General features: G+C 50.9%; 1 protein-coding gene across 4 annotated transcripts; it reads left to right on the top strand.

The window, feature by feature from the left end:
- The first annotated feature begins 160 nt into the window (after window positions 1-160).
- On the top strand, window positions 161-25383 carry PTPN23 (protein tyrosine phosphatase non-receptor type 23). Of its 4 annotated transcripts, XM_077859091.1 has the most exons (26): window positions 194-327; window positions 946-1025; window positions 7626-7700; window positions 16505-16632; window positions 16896-16972; window positions 17643-17692; window positions 17856-17987; window positions 18250-18330; window positions 18431-18562; window positions 18650-18697; window positions 19104-19160; window positions 19251-19309; window positions 19448-19527; window positions 19644-19758; window positions 19852-19917; window positions 20284-20429; window positions 20698-21009; window positions 21096-21250; window positions 21350-21501; window positions 21590-21769; window positions 21864-23658; window positions 23753-23937; window positions 24028-24132; window positions 24217-24355; window positions 24469-24582; window positions 24668-25383. In XM_077859091.1, the coding sequence occupies exons 4-26, from the start codon at window positions 16595-16597 to the stop codon at window positions 25145-25147; spliced, it is 4698 nt and encodes a 1565-aa protein (XP_077715217.1). In that variant the 5' UTR covers window positions 194-327; window positions 946-1025; window positions 7626-7700; window positions 16505-16594; the 3' UTR covers window positions 25148-25383. The 4 variants fall into 4 exon arrangements, with proteins under 4 accessions (XP_077715216.1, XP_077715215.1, XP_077715217.1 ...); XM_077859090.1 differs by lacking the exon at window positions 946-1025 and having other exon boundaries at window positions 161-327; window positions 21353-21501; XM_077859089.1 differs by lacking the exon at window positions 946-1025 and having other exon boundaries at window positions 161-327.
- Window positions 25384-25433: the final 50 nt, after the last annotated feature.

Genomic DNA, 25433 nt, shown 5'->3' with positions numbered 1-25433 from the left:
CTCCGGGGGCTGGACAGTCGCCCTCCGCGCCCTTCCTGCGGAGGAGACTGAGCATGCGCAACGGCCGCTGCGGTTAGCCCGCAAGGCTGCGCGGGCGGGGACTGCATCTCCCAGGAGGCCCTGCGTGCAATTTTCATCGCCGCGTGACGAGCGGCTTCCGGCGCGGAGGGGCGGGGCGCGCGGCCGAGGCAGCAGCTGGGGCAGCTAGGGGAGCGGCCGGGTGGCCGGCGGGCGCCAGCCGCCATGGAGGCCGTGCCCCGCATGCCCATGATCTGGCTGGACCTGAAGGAGGCCGGAGACTTCCTCTTCCAGCCGGCCGTGAAGAAAGTAAGTCCTTCCCCCCATCTCTCCCGCGTAGCGCCGTCTGCCAGCGCGTGACGCCCCCTGCGCGTCCATCATCTCCCTAGGCCCTGGTCGCGGGGTCGGGTGAGGCCGGGAGGGGCCTCCGCTGGATTTCCTCAGCCCGCCCTCCCCCCCGCCCCCGCAGACATTCCTGTCCCCTCCTCGCCCGCTCGGGGCTAGCACCCGCAGTCCGTCGAAACCTGCTTCCCGACTTCTGCTCCGGCCATCCACGGTTCCCACCGAGGCACCGCACTTCCTCCGAGTGACGCTCGGGACCTGGTTCTGCCCCGCCCGTCCTCCACGCCGGGACCGCCTCGCGGGGAGAGGTGGGCGGCCCTGGCCGTCTGCTCTGAACTGTGCCCTGCGTGCGCTGTCTGTCGTTCCAGGACCGGCCTGGGACGAGCGCCGGGGATGGCTCAGCATGTGTGTGTGTTAAGGCGGGAGCCAGAGGAATGCCTGACCTCTGCGATTGGGGTCTCTCTGACACTTGGTGCAGTTCTCTCTGGACTCTTAAGAAGAACCATATTCGGGAGCCCCCTTAGGCCAAAAGATACAATTCCTTGTCATTTTTTTGGGAGAGTTACTGCTTTTCTTAATTGTCAGGAGGGGGTAGACAGCGTTGTAGCTCCTGGAGAAGCCTTAGCAGTCGTGTTTGGACCTTCAGTTGGACGGAGGAGACCCAGGCAGGTTTGGTGGTGATGGAGGCAGGGGACCTGTGTGGTGAGATCAGGTGGGGCTGGTACAGAGAGGGGGGCCAGGTGTGTTGAATGAGCATCGGGTGCCCTCTGAGACTTCAGCCTTGGGAGGGCCACCTAAGAGCATTGGGTCAGAGCAGAAGTAAACAGGAACAACCAGGTCGTTACAGGTTGGCATCCTCGTGATTTTAGTAGTTTAGAAAGACAGGAAATTGGATTCATCTAAAACTTAAGAGTTTTGTTACCTCTTCCCCAGACTTTGGCCTTCTAGCCATCTGCTCTTTCATACAAGTACAATTAGATGAGTTTTCCTGAAACACAACAAAACTTTGTTTTCTAGTTCAGCTCTAACCCATTTAGTTCTCCCCGACCAACCACAGTTCTTTCCGTAGTTTTTGAAGGCCCACTGTATGTTTGATCTGTGTGTGTGTGTGTGTGTGTGTGTTTTTAAGATTTTATTTATTTATTTGAGAGACCGGGTGAACTAGAGAGCACAAGCAGGGGGAGGGGCAGAGTGAGAGGGAGAAGCAGACTACTCCCTGATCAGGGAGCTCGATGAGGGGCTTGATGCCAGGGCCTCGAGATCATGACCCACGCGGAAGGCAGACCCTCAACCGTCTGAGCCACCCAGGCATCCCCTTGATCTATGTATTTCTGATATAGGTTCTGTTCACAGTCAGCCATTTGCTGTTCTCTTAACATTCTCTGTATATTTGCTCTTCTGTGCCTTTGGTTGTGGAATTCCTCCCACCCAGAAGTGCCCTATTCTTTGTCGTGTGGGATGGGCATAGGGCCCTTCTTTAATCTCTTAGGTTGATTCTCTCCATCTTTCAAGGTCCAGTTTAAGTTCTTTCTCTTCCAAAAGTGCTCTTTAATTCTTTGATTTGGGTTAAACTTCCCCTTCTCTGAATCCTTTTTTCCATTCTTCTCCTGGTGTTAGTATTGTGTGCTATGTTTTAACTCTCCTATTCAATTTTAAGTGACCTGAGAGGCATCTCCCTGCTCCTCGAAGCCTAGCGGGGTTGTCTCTACACAGTTGGCATTCAGGAAAATACTGCTCAAATAAGGACATTTGAGAGAGAATTTAGTCATGGTGACCATAAATTTATGGAAATCCAGTGGATAAAATCTCAGCCCAGAAAATCCTAGGAGATATTTTTGTTTAAACTTAGCCTTTGATATTCTGGTCACTCTTACCTAACCAACAAGGTTTTATGTGAGTAATGACTTCCCTGGAAGCCTTCCTGAGTCTCCATGAAAGTAGTTGCTCACTAGCCATTTAGCCTGAGGTGGTATTAAATACTGAAGAGACTATTCATTTCCTAGACTTCAGCTCTTTTTCTGTGTTTCCTCCTGGGGATTGGGGAAGATGCCGCCTGTGATTGTGGCATGTATTTGCATGAACCCATTGAAAAGGACTAACAACCTGTGGGTAGGCTGGGCTTGCAAATGGGTACCCTGGAGCTCTTCCTACAGGAGACTGCAGAAGCCACTGCAACCTGGGAACTCTTCCTGACCTGGACTCTTCCCCAGCCCTTGAGCCCTTGCTCTACCCTTGTCCTCTTCTATCCTTTCTCTTAACCATGGGAACCTTCACCAATGATTTGGAGCTGAGAGAATTTAAGTTAGGATACTGGGGTAAAAATTGATTCTGTTGAGGTCACCCTGTTGAACACATCTGTATTGGTAATACAGATGAATAACAGACAATTCTGTTTGTTTTTCTTTCATGGAGTTCAGTTTAGTAGAGGAAACTTAAAAATTAAATGGCAATATCAGTGGAAGAATATGTGTAGGGTACAGAAGTACCAGCCTAAGGAGGGGCCATCAGAGAAGCCTTGGTGGGATGACTAGCCTTTGCAGGATGAATTGAAGTTTTCCGGATAGCTGAAAGGGTTTGTTTCATTGTAAGGCCTGGGCTGTTGAAAGACCTTTAATAATGATTAGTATTGTTTTCTGCTGCTGATGGACATGCCTTCAATTATGAAATAATGTAAAATAAGAGCCAGGAGAACAGCAAGCTGGTTTTGAACTGCAGCGCCATGTTTTGGGTTGAATACCGCGGCCCATGTAATTTTTTAGTGGAAAAATGCTGCTGTTCCTGCACTTCCTTTTTTTTTTAAAGATTTTATTTATTTATTAATGAGAGACACAGAGGGAGAAGCAGGCTGCACGCAGGGAACCTGACGTGGGACTCGATCCCGGGACCCCAGGATCACGCCCCGAGCTGAAGGCAGGTGCTCAACTGCTAAGCCACCGTCATCCCGTCCCTGCACTTTCTTACCTGAGCCCAGATTGCTGACTCACTGGAAACTGATGAAGGCTGATTTGTACTTTTCATCATTGAGTGATTTGGTGACAAGTGTTGGTATTTGAAGTTGTTGTTTTCTTTTCTGGTGCCAAACACCTTTCCCTAATCAATTGCACTGGAGCATAAATCAAACTGACTTGGACTTAGGTGTTAACATCATCTCTGACTCATTCATTGAGCAAGTGTTTATTGAGTGACTGTATGTGCCAACCCTGAGAATTCAGGGCTGTGTGTAATGATAAAAATTGTTGCTTTCAGGGAGCTTATCTTTTAATGATCCACATGGTAACCCATCCTCAAGGGAAGATGTATCATGTGGTAGCCACCCTGCCATCTGAGTGACTCCTTGGCCTTTCCCCCACTCCCACTCTGGCTGGATTGATCTCTAAATCTTCCGTTTTCCACCAGGTTCCTCTCCGTTTTCCACCAGGTTCCTCCAAAGAAACTGCCTGCTATTCAAGGCCTGCCACCACTTGGCTTCAGCCTGCCTCTTTCTAATTCATTCCCTCAGGCCTCTCCTCTAGGAACTGTCAGCCTCTTTTCCTTCCACATCTGATCATTGCTCTTGCTCTGGTCCTTACTGGAATTCCTTTCCTCTTGTTCATTACTCTGGTTGAACCATAGCTCCCCAGCTGCCTGGCTATTGAATGACACTCCAAATTCAGACAGGTCTTAGCACTCAGCTTGTCTGTACCACAGAGTGCACACTCTTCTTACCTCTTGTTACTGTTCCTCTTATTCACATGTAGGGAAAGTCTGGTTTTTAGGTTTGTGGAATTCCCCCCCCTTCCGTGTTTCTCATAGGATAGCTGCTGACTCCTTTGAATCACTTGCAACATACACAGAAAAGATTATGAGACAACTGGAGGCCTAAAAGGGGACCTGCCTCCTCAGCAGTGAGGAGCAAGGGACATTGCCAGTTACCTCTGGTGTTGGGTGACCTGTCTTTTCTCTTATCACAGATTTAGAGTTACCAAACCTGTCTGCCTACTTATGTTTTACACAGGATGACTTTAGGAACAAATGACGTGTATTGTCTAGTTCATTCTTCTCTGACTTTAGTCTTATACACCAAAAACCTGTATCCATTTCACTCCAGATTCTTCCCTTTACTCGGGAAGTAATAAATATCTGTATGTGGAGAATGTTTTACAAGTGTTGGTTGAATGACCTAGTCTAGTTCTAGCACCCACTGGGAGATGTAACATGAGTTGTCCTTGCTGATATTGTTTAGATGAGATGTGGAATAGGGGTTAGGCTAGGCAGGGACGAAGGTCTGTTCTCTTCCTCTGTGCAGTAGGGCTGTAATTTGGTTTTAGGCTTGCTGACATCAAGGGTGGGACTTGATCCCGGGACTCTGGGATCACACCCTGAGCCAAAGTCAGATGCTCAACCACTGAGCCACTCAGGCGTCCTAATAAAATTAATCTCATTTGAAATTCAGTAGCAAAGTATATATTGTATTTATTAACAGTCCTATATGTGGGACTTAGTTTTATGTGTGTTTCCATGGACCTGCCTAAGGAATGGGCTTCAGAGTGTGAACTAAAATTGTTTGCACATTTTTGGGTTTGTGCATAGTTGAATATTTCTAGGGAGATTTCTTTTATGGCTTTTGTAATCTCAAAGGACTCAGAAAAAGGCTAAGAACTATGGATATAGGGGAAAGTGTTTTTCAGGTACCGTTTAATTCTTCAGCAACTCTTAAATATTTGTTTTCCACATTTCCAACGTACAGAAAAGTTGAAAGAATAATAAATTTAATAAATAATAATAATAAAATTCTCTCTACCTAGTTTTGATAATTATATTTCACCATATTTGTGTGTTCTCTGTGTCTTTGTGTATGTATGTGCTTACGTGCATGTGTATGTATCTTGTGAACCTTTGAAAGTAAGTTATACACATCTCAGCACATCGTAAGACTAAGGACATTCTCCTGTGTAACCATATTATCATCACACATAAGAAAATCCACAAAACTTTTCTACTATATGTTAAAACTTCACCTATTGTCCCCAAAGCATTTTTTAAAGATTTTTTTCATTTTTTAAAAGATTTTATTTTTAAGTCATCTCTACATCCAATGTGGGGCTCAGACTTATAACTCTGAGATCAAGAGTCACATGTTCTACTCACAGCCAGTCAGGTGCCCCTCCCCCCAATTTTTGTCCCCCCAAAGATTGTATTTGTTTATTCATGAGAGATAGAAAGAAAGAGGCAGAGACATAGGCAGAGGGAGAAGCAGGCTCCACACAGGGAGCCCGATGTGGGACTAGATCCCGGGACTCCAGGATCATGCCCTGACCTGATCATGCACCCAACCACTGAGCCACTCAGGCGTTCCCCCCCCCCCCAAATATTTTTTATGACTTTTTCTTCCCCAAATTTGGATTCAGTCAAGGTTCTCATATTGAATTTAGTTCTCTTTCTTTAATGTTTTAAAATCTAGACTGGTCTCCTGTTTACCCCACCACCACCATGACATTGATTCTTTTCAGAGACTGGGTTAACTGTTGAGCAGAAGTCCCAGCTTTTGAATATTCTTGAGTGCCTCCTTTTAGTATTTTCAGTTTGTTCACCCATCCTCTGAATTTCCTGTAAGTGCCACCATTTGCAGACCATCTGACACATCTGATAAGGCTCCTACCATTCCCAATGCACTCATTGTTTGGTGCGGGTTAGAGGGGTGTCACTGGCATGACCCTGCCACGGTGCCAGGCACAGTCTGGTGAAGGCATGTTTAGAATGTAGAGAGAGCAGCAGTTAAAGTTTAAGGGATTGACATTTCAGCTGAGTCTTTTTTTTTTTTTTTTAAGATTTTATTTATTTATTCATGAGAGACACAGAGAGAAGCAGAGACATAGGCAGAGGGAGAAGTAGGTTTCCCGTAGGGAACCCAGTGCGGGACTCGATCCTGGGACCCCGGGATTCAGCCCTGAGCTGAAGGCCGACACTCCATCGCTGAGCCACCCAGGCGTTCCTCAGCTGAGTTAATATTGGAGAGGGGACAACATGTGGGCAAGCATTGAGACCTGAAAGCAGCAGTTCCACAGGACTGTTGGCTGGGCGTCCCCAGGAGTCACTTGAAGACAGCCCTTGAAGGCAATTGGGAGCTGATTGTGAAGGGCCAGGAACTCTGTGCATAGGAGAGATTGGAGGCTTTGGAGAGCCATTGTTGCACATCCTTTTCAGATGATAATTTTTCTCTTTAGATTGCAACTCATTTCTCATAATCTCACTAACCTGAGAAAAGTGTTTGGGTTTATTTTTTCCCCCGGTGTGTGTGTGTTTCAGAAGGCTTTGAAGTTAGCAGTGACAGTGAAGTTTGCTAGAAAGAGAACTCTGGCCTCTAGGTAAGGGGCACATTTAAAGGGGTGGCAACAGGATAGAGAAGAGAGCTCATGGACACACGGGATTTGCAGGAGGTAAAACCAGCAGAAGAGGTGGGCATCACTGCCCTTTGTGTTTGTGGAATGGGTATATTTGGCTCCCCCTAGATTGGCAAGTCAGCCAATAGGAACCATAACGGGGTGGTTCCAGCTGCCTTAGTCTGTTGACCTTAGGTGAACAAGGGGTCTTTTGATGCAGGCTGTGCCTCCAGACTGATGAGTTTGCTCATTTTTGAGAGAGTCCGCTCCTGAGGTGGTGAGTGCTGTTGTGGCCAGGCATGCCAGTCCCCTATCTGATGTGGGCACTGACTTTTCCTTCTATCTTGATCATTCCCAACACACACCTGCAGGCCTTTCTTCAAGGTGAGGAAGATGTAAATTATTTATTCTGTGTTGCCATATCCTAGCCTGGAAAGCTGGCAAAGAAGGCTTTGCACTCCCACTCTTGTTTGGTATCTCTTGCCTATGTTTGTGGTTGGATTAGGATTATGGTTGTAATCCCAGAACACAGCAAGGTCTAGTCCTTGAGGGAGGCTTGAATTTGTGGCCTATTGGGATGTTCAGTAGGATCCCTTTTCAGCCAGCTAAGTTCCCCTGCTTCCTGAGCTGCCAGAGTCCTGGACTTCACAGAGAGGGCTGCAGCATGATGAAGACCAGTCAGGGTGTTCACCTAAAGTCGCCCAGCATTATTTTCTATTTTGCTCAAAGGTAGAGGCATCTTAGCACTGCTCCATCTTTGAGGTAGAGTTCCTAGTGGTCCGGGAGATAGGCTCGTGATTGTGGATCTAGACTGGTGACTGCCAAGGACTCAGGACAGGAGTGAGAGCAGGGGAGTGTTCTGCATTCATGGTTTAAGTTGTTTTCTCTTTCTCTTTTTCTTTCTAGTTTGTCCTAAAAAATTATGGAGAGAACCCAGAAGCCTACAATGAGGAACTGAAGAAGCTGGAGTTGCTCAGACAGGTAGGAGGATAGTATTTTTATGCACTTGTAAACAGGACTGCTTGGTAGGGAGGTAAAGAAACCACCTGAAACTGTTGTTAATTTAATATTTTTTTCCTCTTTAAAAGCAGCAAAGTTAATGGTAAAAAAATTTGAAAATGCTTAAAAAGGACAGTTTTTAAAAAATCCTTCTCATTTTTGTATATATTTTATAATTTTTATATAGTCAATCCTTGAACAACAGGGATTTGAACTGTGTGGGTTCGCTTATATGCAGGTTTTGTATAGTACAGGCTTTACATGTATTTTCTTTATGATTTCTTTAGTGTTTCCTTTTCTCTAGCTTACTTTATTATAAGAATACAATATATAATGTATATAACATACAAAATGTGTGTTAATTGACTGTGTTTCCAGTGGGGCTCTGGTCAACAGTAGGCTATTAGTAGTTAAGTTTTTGGGAAGTCAAAAATTATAGTAGATTTTTAACATGGGGGTCAGCACCCTTTAACCCACACTGTTCAAGTGTCAGCTGTGTATACTATATAAAAACACACTAGGATCCTACACTGCCTGTAGAGCTTATTTAGTCTGAGCTTTATTTATTTATTTATTTGTTTATTTGTTTGTTTATTTAAAGATTTTATTTATTCATGAGAGACACAGACAGAGAGGCAGAGATACAGGCAGAGGGAGAAGCAGGCTCCATGCAGGGAGCCCGATGTGGAACTCGATCCTGGGACTCCAGGATCACACCCTAGGCCAAAGGCAGGCGTTCAACTGCTGAGCCACCCAGTGGTCCCATGTGTTTTCATATAATGCGCATTGTAGATTTGTTTCTTTATCAATGAACATAGAACAGTAGTATTTTTCATGTCTTGTGATCATTACATTGCACTGTGATTTAATCCATCTGGTCTCATTGAACATTAGGTTATTTCAGTTTTCACCATTGTAAGTATAATCCATGTTTGTGCATACTTGGGCATTTACAGGATTGTTTCTGTAGGAATTAGTGGGTGAACAGGATGCATTTGCTTTCGTTTCCACCTCCAGCATGGTACATGCTTATTCCTGCTGTTACTTTTCAGTTCTGGCAATCTGGTAGGTGAAAGGGGTATTTAATTTTAATTTTCAGTTATTTGGCTAATAGTAAGGTTTCACTTTTTTTTTTTTTTTTTTTTTTTAACTTATGATAGTCACACAGAGAGAGAGAGAAAGAGAGAGAGAGAGGCAGAGACATAGGCAGAGGGAGAAGCAGGCTCCATGCACCGGGAGCCCGACGTGGGATTCGATCCCGGTCTCCAGGATTGCGCCCTGGGCCAAAGGCAGGCGCCAAACCACTGCGCCACCCAGGGATCCCGGTTTCAGAATTGTTAATGTGTTTGTTACATATCTTCTTTTAGAGCTTGCTAATATCTTTTGTCCATTTTTCTATTAGAGTGGTATAGGCATACCTTGTATTGCGCTTTGCTTTATTGCACTTCACAGATACTGTGTGTGTGCGTTCTTGAAGATTTTATTTTTAAGTAATCTCTGCACCCACTGTGGGGCTTGAACCCACAACGTCAAGATTAAGAGTCACATGCTCCACCAACTGATCCAGCCAGGAGCCTCTAGATATACTGTGTTTTTTACAGATTGAAGGATTAGGCTGTCTTGCATGGAGCAAATCTATTGGTGCATTTTCCCGATAGTACTTGTTCACTTTGTGTCTCTATGTCACATTTTGGTAATTCTCACAATATTACAAACTTTTTCATTATTGTATTTGTGAGGGTGATATGTGATCAGTGATTTTTGAGGTTACTGTTGCAATTGTTTTGGGGCACTGCAGACCCCTTTTAAGACCGAGAGCTTGGGGATCCCTGGGTGGCTCAGCGGTTTGGCGCCTGCCTTTGGCCCAGGGCGTGGTCCCGGAGTCCCGGCATCAAGTCCTGCGTTGGGCTCCTGGCATGGAGCCTGCTTCTCCCTCTGCCTGTGTCTCTGCCCCTCTCTCTCTCTCTCTCTCTCTCTCTGTGTCTATCATAATAAATAAATCTTAAAAAAAAAAAAACAAAAAAAAAAACCAAGAGCTTGGGGCAGCTCGGGTGGCTCAGCCTTCGGCCCAGGGCGTGATCCTGGAGACCCGGGATCGAGTCCCACATCAGGCTCCCTGCATGGAGCCTGCTTCTCCCTCTGCCTGTGTCTGTCTCTCTCTCTATCTCTCTCATTAATAAATAAGTAAAATCTTAAAAAAAAAAAAAAGAAAAAAGACCGACTGCTTAATGGGTAAATGTTCGGTGTGTTCTGACTGCTCAATCAATCCACTGTTCCCCTTTCTCTCTCCTTGAGTTTCCCTGTTTCCTGAGACACAACAGTATTGATATTAGGGCAATCAATAACCTCGCAACAGCCTCTAAGTGTTCCAGTGAAAGGAAGAGTCTCACATTCTCATCTTAAATCAGAAGCTAGGGACGCCTGGGTGGCTCAGTGGTTGAGTGTCTGCCTTTTGCCCAGGGCGTGATCCTGGCGTCCTGAGATTGAGTCCCAAATTGGGCTCCCTGCATGGAGCCTACTTTTCCCTCTGCCTGTGTCTCTGCCTCTCTCTTTCTCTCTGTCTCTCATGAATAAATAAAATCTTAAAAAAAAATAATTCAGAAGCTGGAAATGATTAAGCTTAGTGAGGAAGACAGGTTGAAAGCCAAGGTAGGCTGAAAGGTAGGCCACTTGCACCAGTTAGTCAGGTTGTGAATGCAAAGGAAAAGTTCTTTTTTTTTTTTTTTTTTTAATTTTATTTATTCATTAGAGAGGCAGAGACACAGGCCGAGGAAGAAGCAGGCTCCATGCAGGGAGCCCGACGTGGGACTCGATCCCGGGCCTCCAGGATCACGCCCTGGGCCGAAGGCGATGCTAAACTGCTGAGCCACCCGGGCTGCTCTGCAAAGGAAAGGTTCTTGAAGGAAATTAAAAGTGTTACTCCAGTGAGCACATGAATGATAATAAAAACACATCAGCAATGGCTGATGAGGAGAAAGTTTGAGTGGTGTGCATAGAAGATCAAAGCAGCCACAACAGTCCCTTAAGCCAAAACCTAGTCCAGAGCAAGGCCCTTACTCTCTTCAATTATATGAAGGCCCAGAGAGGTTGAGGAAGCTGCAGAAGGAAAGTTTCAAGCTAGCCGAAGTTGGGTTATGGTGTTTTTTTTTTTTTGTTTTTTTTTTAAGATTTTATTTATTTATTCGTGAGACAGAGAGAGAGAGAGAGAGAGAGAGGCAGAGACACAGGCAGAGGGAGAAGCAGGCTCCATGCAGGGAGCCCAACGTGGGACTCAATCCTGGGTCTCCAGGATCAGGCCCTGGGCCGAAGGCGGCGCTAAACCGCTGAGCCACCCGGGCTGCCCGGGTTACAAGGTTTAAGAAAAGAAGCCATCTTCGTAACATAAAAGTGCAAGGTGAAGCACCAAGTGCTGATGGAGAGATCTGGAAGATAATTCATGAAAGTGGCTACACTAAACAACAGATTTTCAGTGGAGACAAAACAGCCTTCTGTTGGAAGAAGATTCCATCTAGAACTTTCACAGCTAGAGAGGATAAGTCAATGCCTGGCTTCAAAGCTTCAAAGGATAGGCTGACTCTCTTGTTGGGGGCTAGTGCAGCTTGTGACTGTAAGTTATAGCCAGTACTCATTTACCATTCTGAAAATCCGAGAGCCCTGAAGAATTATACTAAATCTACTTTGCCTGTGCTCTAGACATGAAACAACAAAGTCTAGATGGCAGTACCTCTATTTACAATGTAGTTTACCAAATTTTTTAAGTCCCCTTTTAAGATCTCAGAAAAAAAAAAGATTCCTTTCAGAATATTACTGCTCATTGACAATGCACATGGTCACCCAAGAGCACTGATGGAAACATAGGAGGGCTTTTTATTTTGTTTCGTTTTTACCCCCGGAGTTCCTCAAAGTTTTCTTCATGTAGGTTTTACACATAACTTGTTGAGTTTATTTCCGGACTTTTTTTTTTATTGTTGTTGCTATTATTGAATATTCCTCCCCTTTCTTCTTTTATATTTTCCACTTCTTACAGTAGAGAAAAGTAACTGAGCAATATATTTTGTTTTTTGTTTTTTGTTGTTTATTTTTAATTAATCTCTACATCCACCATGGGGCTTCAGCTCATAACTCTGAGATCAAGATTTGCATGCTTATCCGACTAACCCAGTCAGGCACCCTGAGCAATTTATTTTAATTTTTTTCTTTATGAGTTCACTTTATTTTTATTTTTATTTTTTTAAAATTTATTTATGATAGTCACACAGAGAGATAGAGAGAGGCAGAGACACAGGCAGAGGGAGAAGCAGGCCCCATGCACTGGGAGCCCGACATGGGACTCGATCCCGGGTCTCCAGGATCGCACCCTGGGCCAAAGGCAGGCGCCAAACCGCTGCGCCACCCAGGGATCCCTTGAGTTCACTTTCTTGGGTTTTCCAAGTTCTTGAGTCATAGCATAAACACATAATGATTTTGCTTTCTTTCTAGTGGTTGTACTCCTTATTTTCTTGGAATTAGGCATTTCCAGAGCATTGCTAATAATTGTGAAAATGACTTGTTTCTGGTGTTGAGGTATCAGCTTTGAGCACAGTGCTGGCTGCTGTACCCCGTGTCTGAGGGCTTGTTTCTGCATTTGGGGGTGCAGTGGCCCGTAGCAGTGGCTCTTAGCAGCTCATGTCTGTCTCATAGGGGCAGGGGTGTCTGCACATTTGCTCATTTGGTGTTCTGATTATTAACAGATCATAAAAACTATAGAAAGTTTTGAAAATAAGAGAAATATAAAGAACAAGACAGTCATTCCCACAGTCATTGTGATTTTACACATTTCATTTTTATTTAAAAAGCGAGAAGTTAAAATAACATTGCCAAAACACTATAGACTAAATTATTTTAATTGTTACAGTATTTGCTTAAATTTTATTATGTTTCTAACCTTTCTTAACCCTTGCTCCTTAGCAATAAACAATGACCAATAACCAAATGGTGTTTCTGCAATTAATATGAAGAAAGCATTTTTCCCAGTTTTTGAATAAGAATGACATAAAACTGAATAATTTCAGCTCAGCTCTTGCTGGGGGCAAAGCTTGATCACCCAATAGAGAACTAAGAGGAGCTCTTTATCTGTCCTATTTATATACTGGACTTCCAGTCATGCTTTTTATTTATTCCATTAGCAAACATTTGTTGAATGTTTTCTTAATTTCAGGTACTGATCTAGGTACTGTAGATCCAACAGTGAAGAAAGCAAAGTTCTTGTGGCGTTATGTGACATTCTTTTTTTTTAAGATTTTATTTATTTATTCATGAGAGACAGAGGTGCAGAGACACAGACAGAGGGAGAATCAGGCTTCATGCAGGAAGCCTGATGTGGGACTCGATTCCGGGTCTCCAGGATCACACCCTGGGCCAGAGGCAGCACTAAACCACTGAGCCACCCGGGCTGCCTGTTATGTGACATTCTAAATAAGATTCTTTGAGCACAGTGGCACTGGTGTGGCACCACTGGCAGTGGGCTAAGCTTCCAGTGGCAGGGAAGAGGACAGAGGAGCCAAATTCTTCTGAGGGTTAGGGGGAAAAAAAAAGGATGCCCAGTGAACGAGAGGCTTCATGAGGGATCCAGGAAGCGTGATGCTGGAGTGGTGGTTTCATTAGGCAGTCTTGGGTAAAGCCTTCATGCTTCCATAGGACTTATTAAATGCCTCCCTCAGCCTCCTGTGGTGTGGTCCCAACCATCCATATGGTGGTGCATTGGAGACACAGTTATGGAGCAACAAGTATGGGAACCAGATCTAGAAGATTTTTTTTTAAAGGTTTTATTTATTCATTCATGAAAGACACAGAGAAAGAGGCAGAGGGAGAAGCAGGCTCCATGCAGGGAGCCTGATGTGGGACTTGATCTCAGGACTCTGGGATCATGCCCTGAGCCAAAGGCAGACAATCAACCGCTAAGCCACTCAGGTTTCCCCAGATCTAGATTTGATGTAGGTGCAATTCTCAAGCAAGAAGTTGTTCTCCTGCCTACAGGATTGTGGAAACAGTGGTATCAAGGCCAAGTGCCAGTTTGCTTATTTTATTTTTGAAAAATTTACTCAAGAGTTTCAACAGTGAAAGTCTGCAATTAAGGAAGCTGCACATGAGTCCCCTTGCAGATCTTTTTTTTTTTTTTTTTTTTAAGATGTATTTATTTATTAGCAGGGAGTGAGGCAGAGGGAGAGAGAAAGCATGAGCACATTGGGGGGCAGGGGCAAAAGGAGCTTGAGATGGGGGAAGGACAGGGGGGAATCTCAAGCTGCCTCTGCACTGAGCATGGAGCCTCATGCAGGGCTCAATCCTATGATCCCGAGATCATGATCTGAGCTGAAACAAAGAATCCGATGCTTAACCAACTGAGCCACGCAGGTGCCCCCTGGAAATGGAAGCTGGATACATCTTGGGGAGCTGTAGGCTCTGCTCACAATCTGGCCTGTTTCCTCATCGGTAAAGCAGAGGCTGGAAGAGTTGTCTCTAAGAACACCTTCCAGGTGCAACTCTGAGGTAAATTCTTGATTTATAGAGCATAAAGCTGGCAGGCATGGTGAGGGGCTTGCTGGGAATGGTAGGAGTGGCATGGTCTCAGAGCTTCCTTACTGACCCTCCTGCTCGCTTCAGCTTCTCCACGTGCAGGTATTAGAGAACAGGGCAAGTGGGACGAGGGGAGTTCCTGGCTGGATTAAAAGTGCCAGTGAAGGGGTGCCTGGGTGGCTCAGTGGTTGAGCATCTGCCTTTGGCTCAGGGCCTGATCCCAGTGTCCTGGAATAGAGTTCCTCATCAGGCTCCCCACGGAGCCTGCTCCTCTTCCTATGTCTCTGCCTCTTTCTCTGTATCTCTCATGAATGAATGAATGAATAAAATCTTTAAAAACAAAAAAGTGCCAGTGGAGTTGTGTGGCTTAGAGGGAGGGTTGCTTTCATTGTTTCCCAAAGATGATTTTAGGAAGTACAAAGACAAATCTTTTGTTTTAATCTTTTTGTATAGGCTTTATATTAAAAAAAAAAAATGTAACTATAACATCAACCCTGTTGTTGCAAAGAGGTGACTGCTTAGGATGTGGCTCCACTTTGAAAAATGGCTCAGCCTAAAGGAAAATGTTAACTCTAGGTGGTATCTGATTATGGCAGAGAAAGATGGGGAGGGGGTAGTGACTGATTCCAGAAGTCCTGGTCTGAGGGACAAGTCACACCTTAGCAGTATACGTGGCTGTGGGCCTCATCTTTGCTCTGGGCCCTCTGGAGGCTGCTTCCTGAGGGAGCTTACATTCCTGTTCAGAGAGGAGACAGGTCCTAGGGAATGCTGTTGAGTGTAACTGGTGCTGGCTAGCTCTGCCCTGTTGTTCTTCTGAGAGCATCCCTGGCAGGGCCTTGGAGCCCAGCTCTGGAGGGTGGTATCCTCCAAGAAGGGTTTCTTCTAGCCAGTGCTGGCCAGCTCTCTGCTGGGCCCCCTGGCTGCTAAAGTCTTCTGGGAGTATGTGTGGGGGGATACTCTGGTTCTCTCCAGCAGGTGGGGGAGAGTGTTCACAGTGCTGCTAGCCTGTCCCTTTGTTTTGTGCTTCTTGGAGAGTAGGTTGTCTGCTCTTCTGTTTGTTTGAGCACGGGGTTCATCTGCTTTGATTTATTTCCCCAAAATGGGAAGAGCTTTATTGTTTTTAATAAAAAGTGAAAGTGGGGGCAGCCCAGGTGGCTCAGCGGTTTAGCGCCGCCTTCAGCCCAGGGCGTGATCATGGAGACCCAGGATCAAGTCCCGCGTCAGGCACCCTGCATGGAGCCTGCTCCTCCCTCTGCCTGTGTCTCTGCCTCTCTGTGTGTGTGTGTGTGTCTCATGAATAAATAAATAAAATATTTAAATTAATTAATTAAAAAATATTTTTTTAAAAAAGTGGGGGAGGATCAAGGGGGATGGAGTAACTGAGTGTTGGGAGCACGTGATGTAATGAGCACTGGGTGTTATATGCAACTGATGAATCGCTGAACTCTACCTCTGAAACTAATAATATACTGTATGTTAATTGGATTTAAATGATAAAATAATAGGAAAAAGGTGAAAGTGTTTAATATGAAGAATAAGCAATACAAAGAAATATATGTCTCTACATGTGTATACAGAATAGGATAAGTTACTTAAACCCTGTTACCCAGTGGTAATCACTTAACATTTTGGTGTATACCCTAGAATCTTGTGTATGTACCTAGTTGGCTATCAGTTTCTATACGATTTCACATAAATGAAATCATATTGCTCATCTGTTACTTTTTTTTTTTTTTTGACTCAATAAATATATCATGAACATTTAAACATAATACTCTCATCTTGGGTCCTTGTGGCTATAGGGTATTTTCTTTTGTGGGTAGTCTTGACATTATTTAAACAGTCTTGTTTAATGGAAATTTTGGTGGCATCCAGTATTTGACCCTGTTAATAATCTACTGTGATAAATATCCTTGTATGCTCACCAAGCATTTGGGTGTCTTTTACTGTATGTTTTAGATACAGAACTGTGGGTCAGGATCAAGTACATGAACATTTTTAATGCATGTTATAAAACTGCCTTTGGGAGAAGTGGGACTGACTCAGCCAGCCCTGGCTGGTGGGGTGGTTGTTGAACAGCTGCAGGCATAGCTATGGGCTGTCTCTGGATCCCTTGGAGTGTGCAGTTGCCTAGCTCAGATGCAGATTTCTTTCTTGGGTATCTATGGGCAGACAGACCTGCCTGTACTCTACCCCAAGTGATGGCAGGCCTGCTTCTCCCATCCACCCTCCAGAATGCTGTCCGTGTCCCACGGGACTTTGAGGGCTGCAGTGTCCTCCGCAAGTACCTAGGCCAGCTCCACTACCTGCAGAGTCGGGTCCCCATGGGCTCAGGCCAGGAGGCTGCTGTTCCTGTCACTTGGTGAGAGCTGGCAGGCAGGGCTGGGGAGAGCCTGAAGGGTGCCTCGGGCAGCCCAGGGTGTTTGGGTGATGGAGATGTCCCAAGCCCTCCCTTCCCTCCCCTCCCCTCCCTTCTTCCTCGCTGCAGAGGATGGGGAGTGGCTTGGTGTGGTTGGTCTCCTTAGGTATCCCTCTGACCTGCACTGGGGTGGCTGGTCCCCTCACCTGGCCTCAAGGCCCTAGCCGGCTCCTTTCCTTAAGATGATGTGGGTGGCATGTCTGCAGGACTGAGATCTTCTCTGGCAAGTCTGTGGCCCATGAGGATATCAAGTATGAGCAGGCCTGCATTCTCTACAACCTTGGTGAGCTGCCTACCACTTTCCCCATGGTCCTATCTCCCAGCCCTGCCAACCCAGGATCTCAGCTCAGCAGGTCACAAAGGTGGTGGGTTCATGGGCAGAGGACCCCTGGGTTCTGACCCCTTCACTGCCTTCCTCATAGCTCTGTCAGCACCTCTTTTATGGGCCAAGGGGAGCCACCATGCTGGGGAGGAGCTCCGCTGGGATGGCCACCATGTGGTGTTGCTGTGTACTCTGGCCAGGAGTGGTGGCCTCTGTTTGACCGGACACTCTGACCCCCGCTTATGGCTTTGGGCTGCACCAGTCAGGAGAACAAGGATGGCCTCAACTAACCCTGTTATCAACCCTGATGACTTAGCCTCAGTGTGGCTCAAGGGAGAATCCTGGGGAGCTCGAGTCCTATATAGGCATCCCTGGGGCTTCAAGACTGGACCTGTTGGCTGGGTGCTATGTATGGAAGTTCTTCCTTCCTCCACCCCCACATCAGCTTGGTGTAGAGCAAGGCAGAGGGGCTTGGGCTGGACTTGTGAGTTTTTCCTTCTGGGTGTCCTTGGACCAGCTCCCTGATCATGAGTGACAGCACTGCCCCTCCTGCCTTATGCTCAACAAAGGCGTGGGGCAACCTGAGAGCAGCCCCAGGCTAGTTCTGACATTGTGTCCTCTGACTTCCCAGGGGCGCTGCACTCCATGTTGGGGGCCATGGACAAGCGGGTATCTGAGGAGGTGAGGAGAGGTGGGGCGATGGGCGGGACATAGGACATAACAGGGAGAGGTACTGAGTGTTCTTCATCTCCAGAGCTCCAGAGTTTACATCCTGTCCCGTGGGAGTGGACCTGGGCAGCTCTCTGGCTCTGCCTTTGGCCATCTTCCTCCTCTCCCCTCCCAGGGCATGAAGGTCTCCTGTACCCACTTCCAGTGTGCAGCAGGCGCCTTCGCCTATCTGCGTGAGCACTTCCCTCATGCCTACAGCGTTGACATGAGCCGCCAGATCCTCACTCTCAATGTCAACCTCATGCTGGTGAGGCAGTGCCCTTGTTGGGTCCCAGTTCACTACAGGGGAGGGGGCAGCTGGCACTGGAGTCTGGACCAGGCCCTGTGCACATAACAGTGGGGCCTTGGCTTTGAATTTTTAAGCCCCAGGTGGATCAGAGTAGGGCAGTATTTCTTGGAGTAGGAAGGCTAGAGGAGAGAGGACAGGGCAGGGTATCTCTCACTGGTTCCGATGGGGAGGGTAAGATCTCTGGGTGAATGAATGACTGCACCTGCATTTGTCCACCCAGGGCCAGGCTCAGGAGTGCCTTCTGGAGAAGTCAATGTTGGACAACAGGAAGAGCTTTCTGGTGGCCCGCATCAGTGCACAGGTAGGGACGGGGTAGATGGTGGCATGGCCCCCAAGGGACTGTGAGAATAGGCCTTTAGTTTACTCCTGATCCCCACTCTTGACCCCCTCCTGGTTCCCAGGTGGTGGATTACTACAAGGAAGCATGCCGGGCCTTGGAGAACCCCGACACCGCCTCACTGCTGGGCCGGATCCAGAAGGACTGGAAGAAGCTTGTCCAGATGAAGATCTACTACTTTGCAGCTGTGGCTCATGTGCGAGCACTGTGACCGCTGGGGTGGGGTGGGCTGGGGTGTCCACAGCTTGGGGAATAAGTAGTGGCCTCTCTTCTTTCTTGCCAGCTGCACATGGGAAAGCAAGCTGAGGAGCAGCAGAAGTTCGGTGAGCGGGTGAGTGAGCCGTGGCAGGGAAGGATTCGACTGATTCCAGCCTTTTCACGAGGTGCTAGAGGGGTCCCTTCTCTATAGCATAGAGGAGGCTCTCCTCACCGTCCCTCACCCCCACATGCTTGGCCACCCCCTGACTGTAGGCCTGGTGTTTTCTTTTGTGTTGTTCCATCTGCTTTACCCTCTCATCCCTAGGGGACTGCAGAGGTATAACAGGCTCCCGGCCAGTGGGGACTCCTGGTGGGAGGCGTAGCTGTAAGGTGGAGTGGGCTGTGTACTCTTGGCTGGGCTGGTGCCTGGCTCCTTCCTCAGCTTCTGGTCTCGTGGGTCACCTCATAGCCAGGCAGGGCTTAATGGAGTGGCATAAGGAGGGAAGGATGGACCAGGCTCTGCTTGTTGCTCCCCACAGGTCGCGTACTTCCAGAGTGCCCTGGACAAGCTCAATGAAGCCATCAAGTTGGCCAAGGTAAAGCTGAAGAAGAGTCTGGTGGGTCTGCGGGTTGTCCTCACTCTGGCTTTGATTGGTGTTGAGTCCCCTCCCATCTCTGTCCTACAGGGCCAGCCTGACACTGTGCAAGATGCATTGCGCTTTGCAATGGACGTCATTGGGGGCAAGTGAGTCTATGGGGCTGGGGATGGCCTTGGTTCCTTCCTGTTGGGAAGGGTCTTGGCCCTCTGCATTGTTGGGAGGAAGCCACTACCTGAGAGCAGTGGCCTGATTGCTGGACTTTCCACTTCCCTTTCTGACCCCAGGTACAATTCTGCCAAAAAGGACAATGACTTCATCTACCATGAGGCTGTCCCAGCACTGGACACCCTTCAGCCTGTAAAAGGTCTGGAGCTGAGGGGGGGCCAAGGATTGGGAAGGGGTGAAGATGGGAGTATAGAACAGAGGCAGACCAGAGGCTTGTGTGGGCCTGGTTTCTACAGTTGTTACTCTCCCTCCCAGGTGCCCCCTTGGTGAAGCCCTTACCAGTGAACCCCACAGACCCAGCTGTTACGGGCCCTGACATCTTTGCCAAACTGGTACCCATGGCTGCTCATGAAGCCTCATCACTGTACAGGTGGGTGGGAATGGCTAGCTCTGGTCTTAGCACAGATGGGGTTGGGATGTCTCAAGACTCAGGCTTCCAGCAACTGCTTTGTCACTTTGGCAGTGAGGAGAAGGCCAAGCTGCTTCGGGAGATGATGGCCAAGATTGAGGACAAGAATGAGGTCCTGGAGTGAGTTCAGGGCTGGAGGTGGGAGGCGTGGGAGGTACACAGCAGACCTCTGCGGGGTCCCCAGTGCTGCTTGCACAGGGAGAGGAATAGCGAATGTCTTCTTGTACCAGGTTTCCTAGCTCAGCCCTTCCGGCTCATGGTCTTGGGTGCTAGATTTATAGGGGGCAGTCACTTGGCGTGGGAGGGTGATGTTCCTGTGGCCTGTTGTTTTTAGCAGTGCCCTGGGTGTGTTCTGTGGGGCCAGGCCAGACTCTGTTGGTGGAGGTCAAGAGGCTGATCTGCCTCTGCTAGGACCTCAGACTTAGTTTCAGTGGTGAGGGAGGGAGGAGTTGGGTCGGTGCCCACCTGGTTCTAACCCCCCTGCAGTCAGTTCATGGATTCAATGCAGTTGGACCCTGAGACTGTGGACAACCTTGATGCGTACAGCCACATCCCACCCCAGCTTATGGAGAAGTGTGCAGCTCTCAGTGTCCGGCCAGACACTGTCAGGAACCTTGTCCAGTCCATGCAAGGTGAGCAAGGGGGAGAAGCAAGTGAGTGGAGTCCTCTGTGGTGGCCTTCTCCATGGACCCTGTTCCTAAGGACAGAGGAGGTGCCAGCACCCGCCCTCATGCCTCTGTAGATCCCTGCACCCTGTATCTGTCCTGCTCGGCAAGTCTGGGGCCACACACAAGCCCTTGACCATGGGGGTGGTTCTGTCTCCCCGGGGACGGGCGCAAGTTGGGTGCCTGGTGTGCCTGCATCAGGAGCTGTTGTTCCCCTTCCACAAACACTCTCCAGTGCTGTCAGGTGTGTTCACGGATGTGGAGGCCTCCCTGAAGGACATCCGGGAGCTGCTGGAGGAGGACGAGCTGCTTGAGCAGAAGTTGCAGGAGGCCTTGGGGCAGGCTGGGGCCAGCCTGGCAGGCTCCAAGGCAGAGCTGGCTGAGGTGAGGCGCGACTGGGCTAAGTACATGGAGGTCCACGAGAAGGCCTCATTCACCAACAGCGAGCTGCACCGTGCCATGAATCTGCACGTCGGCAATCTGCGCCTGCTCAGCGGGCCACTGGACCAGGTCCGGGCTGCTCTGCCCACGCCAGCTCTCACCCCTGGTGAGCCACCCCACCCCCCATCCCATGCCCCTGAGAAGGGATGTGGAGCTGTGGCCTCGGGTCTCACCCACCCCTGCTGCACCCAGAGGACAAGGCTGTGCTGCAGAACCTGAAGCGCATCCTGGCCAAGGTGCAGGAGATGCGGGACCAGCGTGTGTCCCTAGAGCAGCAGCTGCGTGAGCTGATCCAGAAGGATGATATCACGGCCTCCCTGGTTACTACGGACCACTCAGAGATGAAGGTGGGATTGGTGGGCCAGGGACAGTCTCTGACTCTGGGATCCACCCCGAAGTAGTGAGGCCCTGAGTATCTGCTCTCCACCCCCCCCTTGCCCCCCCAGAAGCTGTTTGAGGAGCAGCTGAAGAAGTACGACCAGCTGAGGGTATACCTGGAGCAGAACCTGGCGGCCCAGGACAATGTCCTGAGGGCGCTGACGGAGGCCAACGTGCAGTATGCAGCTGTGCGGCGGGTGCTCAGTGAACTGGACCAAAAGTCAGTGTCTGGCCCTGTGCTCCAGCCCAGACTCCCACCTGGAGCTCGGCCTGGCCACTCACCTCCTGCTGGCCCTTCTGCCTGCCAGGTGGAACTCCACACTCCAGACCCTGGTGGCCTCCTACGAAGCCTATGAGGACCTGATGAAGAAGTCGCAGGAGGGCAAGGACTTCTATGCGGACCTGGAGAGCAAGGTGGCTGCTCTCCTGGAACGGGCCCAGTCCACCTGCCAGGCCCGCGAGGCTGCCCGCCAGCAGCTCCTGGACAGGTGGGTGTGGCCTCGGGGCAGCTGCAGCCCAGCCCCAGCTTGGCTGGTGGGGGCCCGGCTCCACTCTCTGCTCCTTCCTGGCCTTGTTCTGTAGGGAGCTGAAGAAGAAGCCACCCCCTCGGCCCACAGCCCCAAAGCCACTGCTGCCCCGGAGGGAGGAGGGCGAGGTGCTGGAGACAGGAGACCTGCCTGAGGAGCTGCGCAGCCTGCCCCCTGAAATGGTGGCTGCTCCCCGGCCACCTGATGCCTACTTGGCCGCTGCTGCCGTCCTCCGTTTTCCTCCTAGCCCCTTCCCCAGCTCTGTGGGCCCAGGACCCCACTATCTTTCAGGCCCCTTACCTCCAGGTGCCTACTCAGGCCCCACCCAGGGCTTGCAGCCCAGGCCCCCCCAGGCCCCAGGCCCCCCTGCTGTGGTCCTGGCCCCTGGTCCTGCTCTCTACCCTGCCCCTGCCTCTGCCTACACTCCAGAGTTGGGACTTGTGCCCCGGTCGTCCCCACAGCACGGTGTGGTAAGCAGTCCCTATGGGGGGGTAGGACCACCCCCGCCAGTTGCAGGTCTGCCCTCTGCCCCTCCTCCCCAGTTCTCAGGACCCGAGATGGCCCTGGGGGTTCGGCCAGCCACGACCACTGTGGATAGTGTCCAGGCCCCCATCTCCAGCCACACTGCTCCACGGCCAAACCCCAGCCCCGCTCCACCCCAGCCCTGCTTCCCAGTGCCCCCACCACAGCCGCAGCTGCTGCCCACACCCTACACCTACCCTATGGGGGCCAAGCCGCCCCTCACAGCTCCCCCTGCCCAGCACCACTTTGCTCCTGGGATTCCCCCAGCTTTTCCGGCCCCCAGGGTTGGGCCCCAGCCCCATCCCACAGGAGTGGCATTCACACCCCAGCCCCCCCAGCAGCCCCTTCCGCTCCAGCATCCGAACCTCTTCCCACCCCAGGCTCAGGGGCGGGTGCCCCCACAACCCCCCTACCCTTTTGCCCCTCAGCCTAGTGTCCTGGGACAGCCCACACCGCCTCTGCACACCCCTCTCTACCCAGGCCCCTCTCAGGACCCTCTGCCCCCCCACTCGGGGGCACTGCCCCCCCACTCAGGGGCTCTGCCCTTCCCTAGCGCCGGGCCACCTCCGTCTCCCCATCCCACCCTGGCATATGGTCCTGCCCCGGCCCCTAGGCCCCTGGGCCCTCAGGCTACCCCGCTCTCCATTAGAGGCCCTTCACCTGCCGGCCAGCCCGCCCCTACCCCCCACCCAGTGCCTTCACCTGCCCCGTCACCAGGGCCTGGCCCAGTGCCGCCTCGGGCCCCCGCAGCAGAGCCGCCCCCATGTGTGCGCCGGGGGCCTGCAGCTGCAGACCTGCTATCCTCCAGCCCGGAGAGTCAGCACGGGGGCACACAGCCTCCTGGGGGTGGGCAGCCCCTGCTGCAGCCCACAAAGGTGGATGCAGCTGAGGGCCGCCGGCCACAGGCCCTGCGGCTGATTGAGAGGGACCCCTACGAGCGCCCCGAGAGGCTGCAGCAGTTGCAGCGGGAGCTGGAGGCCTTTCGAGGCCAGCTGGGGGACACTGGGGCACTGGACGCCATGTGGCGGGAGCTGCAGGATGCACAGGAACATGACGCCCGTGGCCGCTCCATCGCTATCGCCCGCTGCTACTCGCTGAAGAACCGGCACCAGGACGTCATGCCCTACGATAGTAACCGCGTGGTGCTGCGCTCGGGCAAGGACGACTACATCAACGCCAGTCGCGTGGAGGGGCTCTCGCCCTACTGCCCGCCCTTGGTGGCCACCCAGGCCCCGCTGCCCGGTACTGCTGCCGACTTCTGGCTCATGGTGCACGAGCAGAAGGTGTCCGTCATTGTCATGTTGGTGTCGGAGGCTGAGATGGAGAAGGTGAGGGGGTGGGCAAGGAGGGCAGGGGAGGGGGTGCCCGGAAGGGGACCCAGAAGAAGAGCAGATCTCACCACCTTGCTTGTCTGTCCCTTAGCAAAAGGTGGCACGTTACTTCCCTGCTGAGCGGGGACAGCCCATGGTACATGGTGCCCTGAGTGTGGCACTGAGCAGCGTCCGTGCCACCGAGACCCATGTGGAGCGGGTGCTGAGCCTGCAGTTCCGGGACCAGAGCCTCAAGCGCTCACTTGTGCACCTCCACTTCCCCACCTGGCCTGAGTTGTGCGTCTGCTGCCCCCCGGTGTGTGTGGGGGTGGTGGGTAAGGGTATCTATCTGGCCCTGCTCACAGCCCTCTGGCCTGCACCCTGCAGGGGCCTGCCGGACAGCCCTGGCAACCTGCTGCGCTTCATCCAGGAGGTGCACGCACACTGCCTACATCAGCGGCCCCTGCACACACCAGTCGTCGTGCACTGCAGGTGGGGCCCAGGCTGGTGGGTGAGGGGCGGGGTGTCGGGGGGGGGGGCCCTGGCCCCAGCTGACACCCCGCCTTCCCACCACAGCTCTGGGGTGGGCCGCACGGGAGCCTTTGCACTGCTCTATGCGGCGGTGCAGGAGGTGGAGGCTGGGAACGGGATCCCTGAGCTGCCTCGGCTGGTGCGGCGCATGCGGCAGCAGAGGAAGCACATGCTGCAGGAGAAAGTGAGGGGCGGGCTGGAGGGGTGGGGCTGGGGCTGGGGGCGGTGCAGGGGGACACCCTCAACCCTAGGGCAAGGAGGCCCTGTGCTGTTGACCAAACCGAGGGCCCTCTCCAGCTGCACTTGCGGTTCTGCCACGAGGCGGTGGTGAGACACGTGGAGCAGGTCTTGCAGCGCCATGGCATGCCCCCTCCAGGCAGATCGTCAGCCGGCACAAGCATCAGTCAGAAGGTAGGGAGCCCTTGGGGCTTGCGGGGGGCAAGGGGGCACAGCCACAGCCTGGTGGACTCATGTACATCTACTTCTGTCTTCCCAGAATCACCTTCCTCAGGATTCCCAGGACCTGGTCCTCGGCGGGGACGTGCCCATTAGCTCCATCCAGGCCACCATCGCCAAACTCAGCATCCGGCCTCCTGGGGGCCTGGATTCCCCGGCTACCAGCCTCCCAGTCCCTGTAGAGCCCCCAGGCTTGCCACCAGCCAGCCTCCCAGAGTCCGCCCAGCTCCCATCCTCCTCCCCACCCCCTCTCCCTTCACCTCTGCCTGAAGCCCCCCAGCCTGAGGAGGAACAGCCAGTACCTGAGGCCCCCAGTGTGGGGCCCCCCTCCTCCTCCTTGGAGCTGTTGGCCTCCCTAACTCCCGAGGCCTTCTCTCTGGACAGCTCCTTGCGAGGGAAGCAGCGCATGAGTAAGCAGAACTTTCTGCAGGCCCATAATGGGCAGGGCCTACGGGCTGCCCGGCCCACTGATGACCCTCTCAGCCTTCTGGATCCGCTCTGGACGCTCAACAAGACCTGAAGAGGCTTTGCCTGCCCGGTCCTTACACTACATCTCCCCCGCCGGTCTGCCCACCCTAGCAGGGCCTCTCCAGCGGGCCTGGTCTCTTACTCCCATTCCTGCTGCCTTCAGCCCTGCCTGGCCCAGCCCGCACCCCTGTGGGGTGGAGATGCCTTGCGGGCCTTGGGTCAGGTTCTCCTTTGTGGGACCTGACATTTTTCAGCTCTTTGCTATTAAAGTAATCAACCTGTTCTGTGGCCAGTGTCTGCCCATTGCCTCAGCGAGGGAGCCTGGGCCTCGGTAGCAC

The sequence above is a fragment of the Canis aureus genome, chromosome 19 (assembly GCF_053574225.1).
Source record: "Canis aureus isolate CA01 chromosome 19, VMU_Caureus_v.1.0, whole genome shotgun sequence".
Classification (NCBI taxonomy): Eukaryota; Metazoa; Chordata; class Mammalia; order Carnivora; family Canidae; genus Canis; species Canis aureus.
This window is presented reverse-complemented; position numbering and strand designations above follow the sequence as displayed.

Coding starts and splice junctions, on each gene's coding strand:
- PTPN23 (XM_077859089.1), top strand. CDS start 244: ATGGAGGCCGTGCCCCGCATGCCCATGATCTGGCTGGACCTGAAGGAG. Junction 7,701..16,504: donor AGCTGGAGTTGCTCAGACAG/GTAGGAGGATAG, acceptor TCCACCCTCCAG/AATGCTGTCCGTGTCCCACG. Junction 18,563..18,649: donor ACTTTGCAGCTGTGGCTCAT/GTGCGAGCACTG, acceptor CTTTCTTGCCAG/CTGCACATGGGAAAGCAAGC.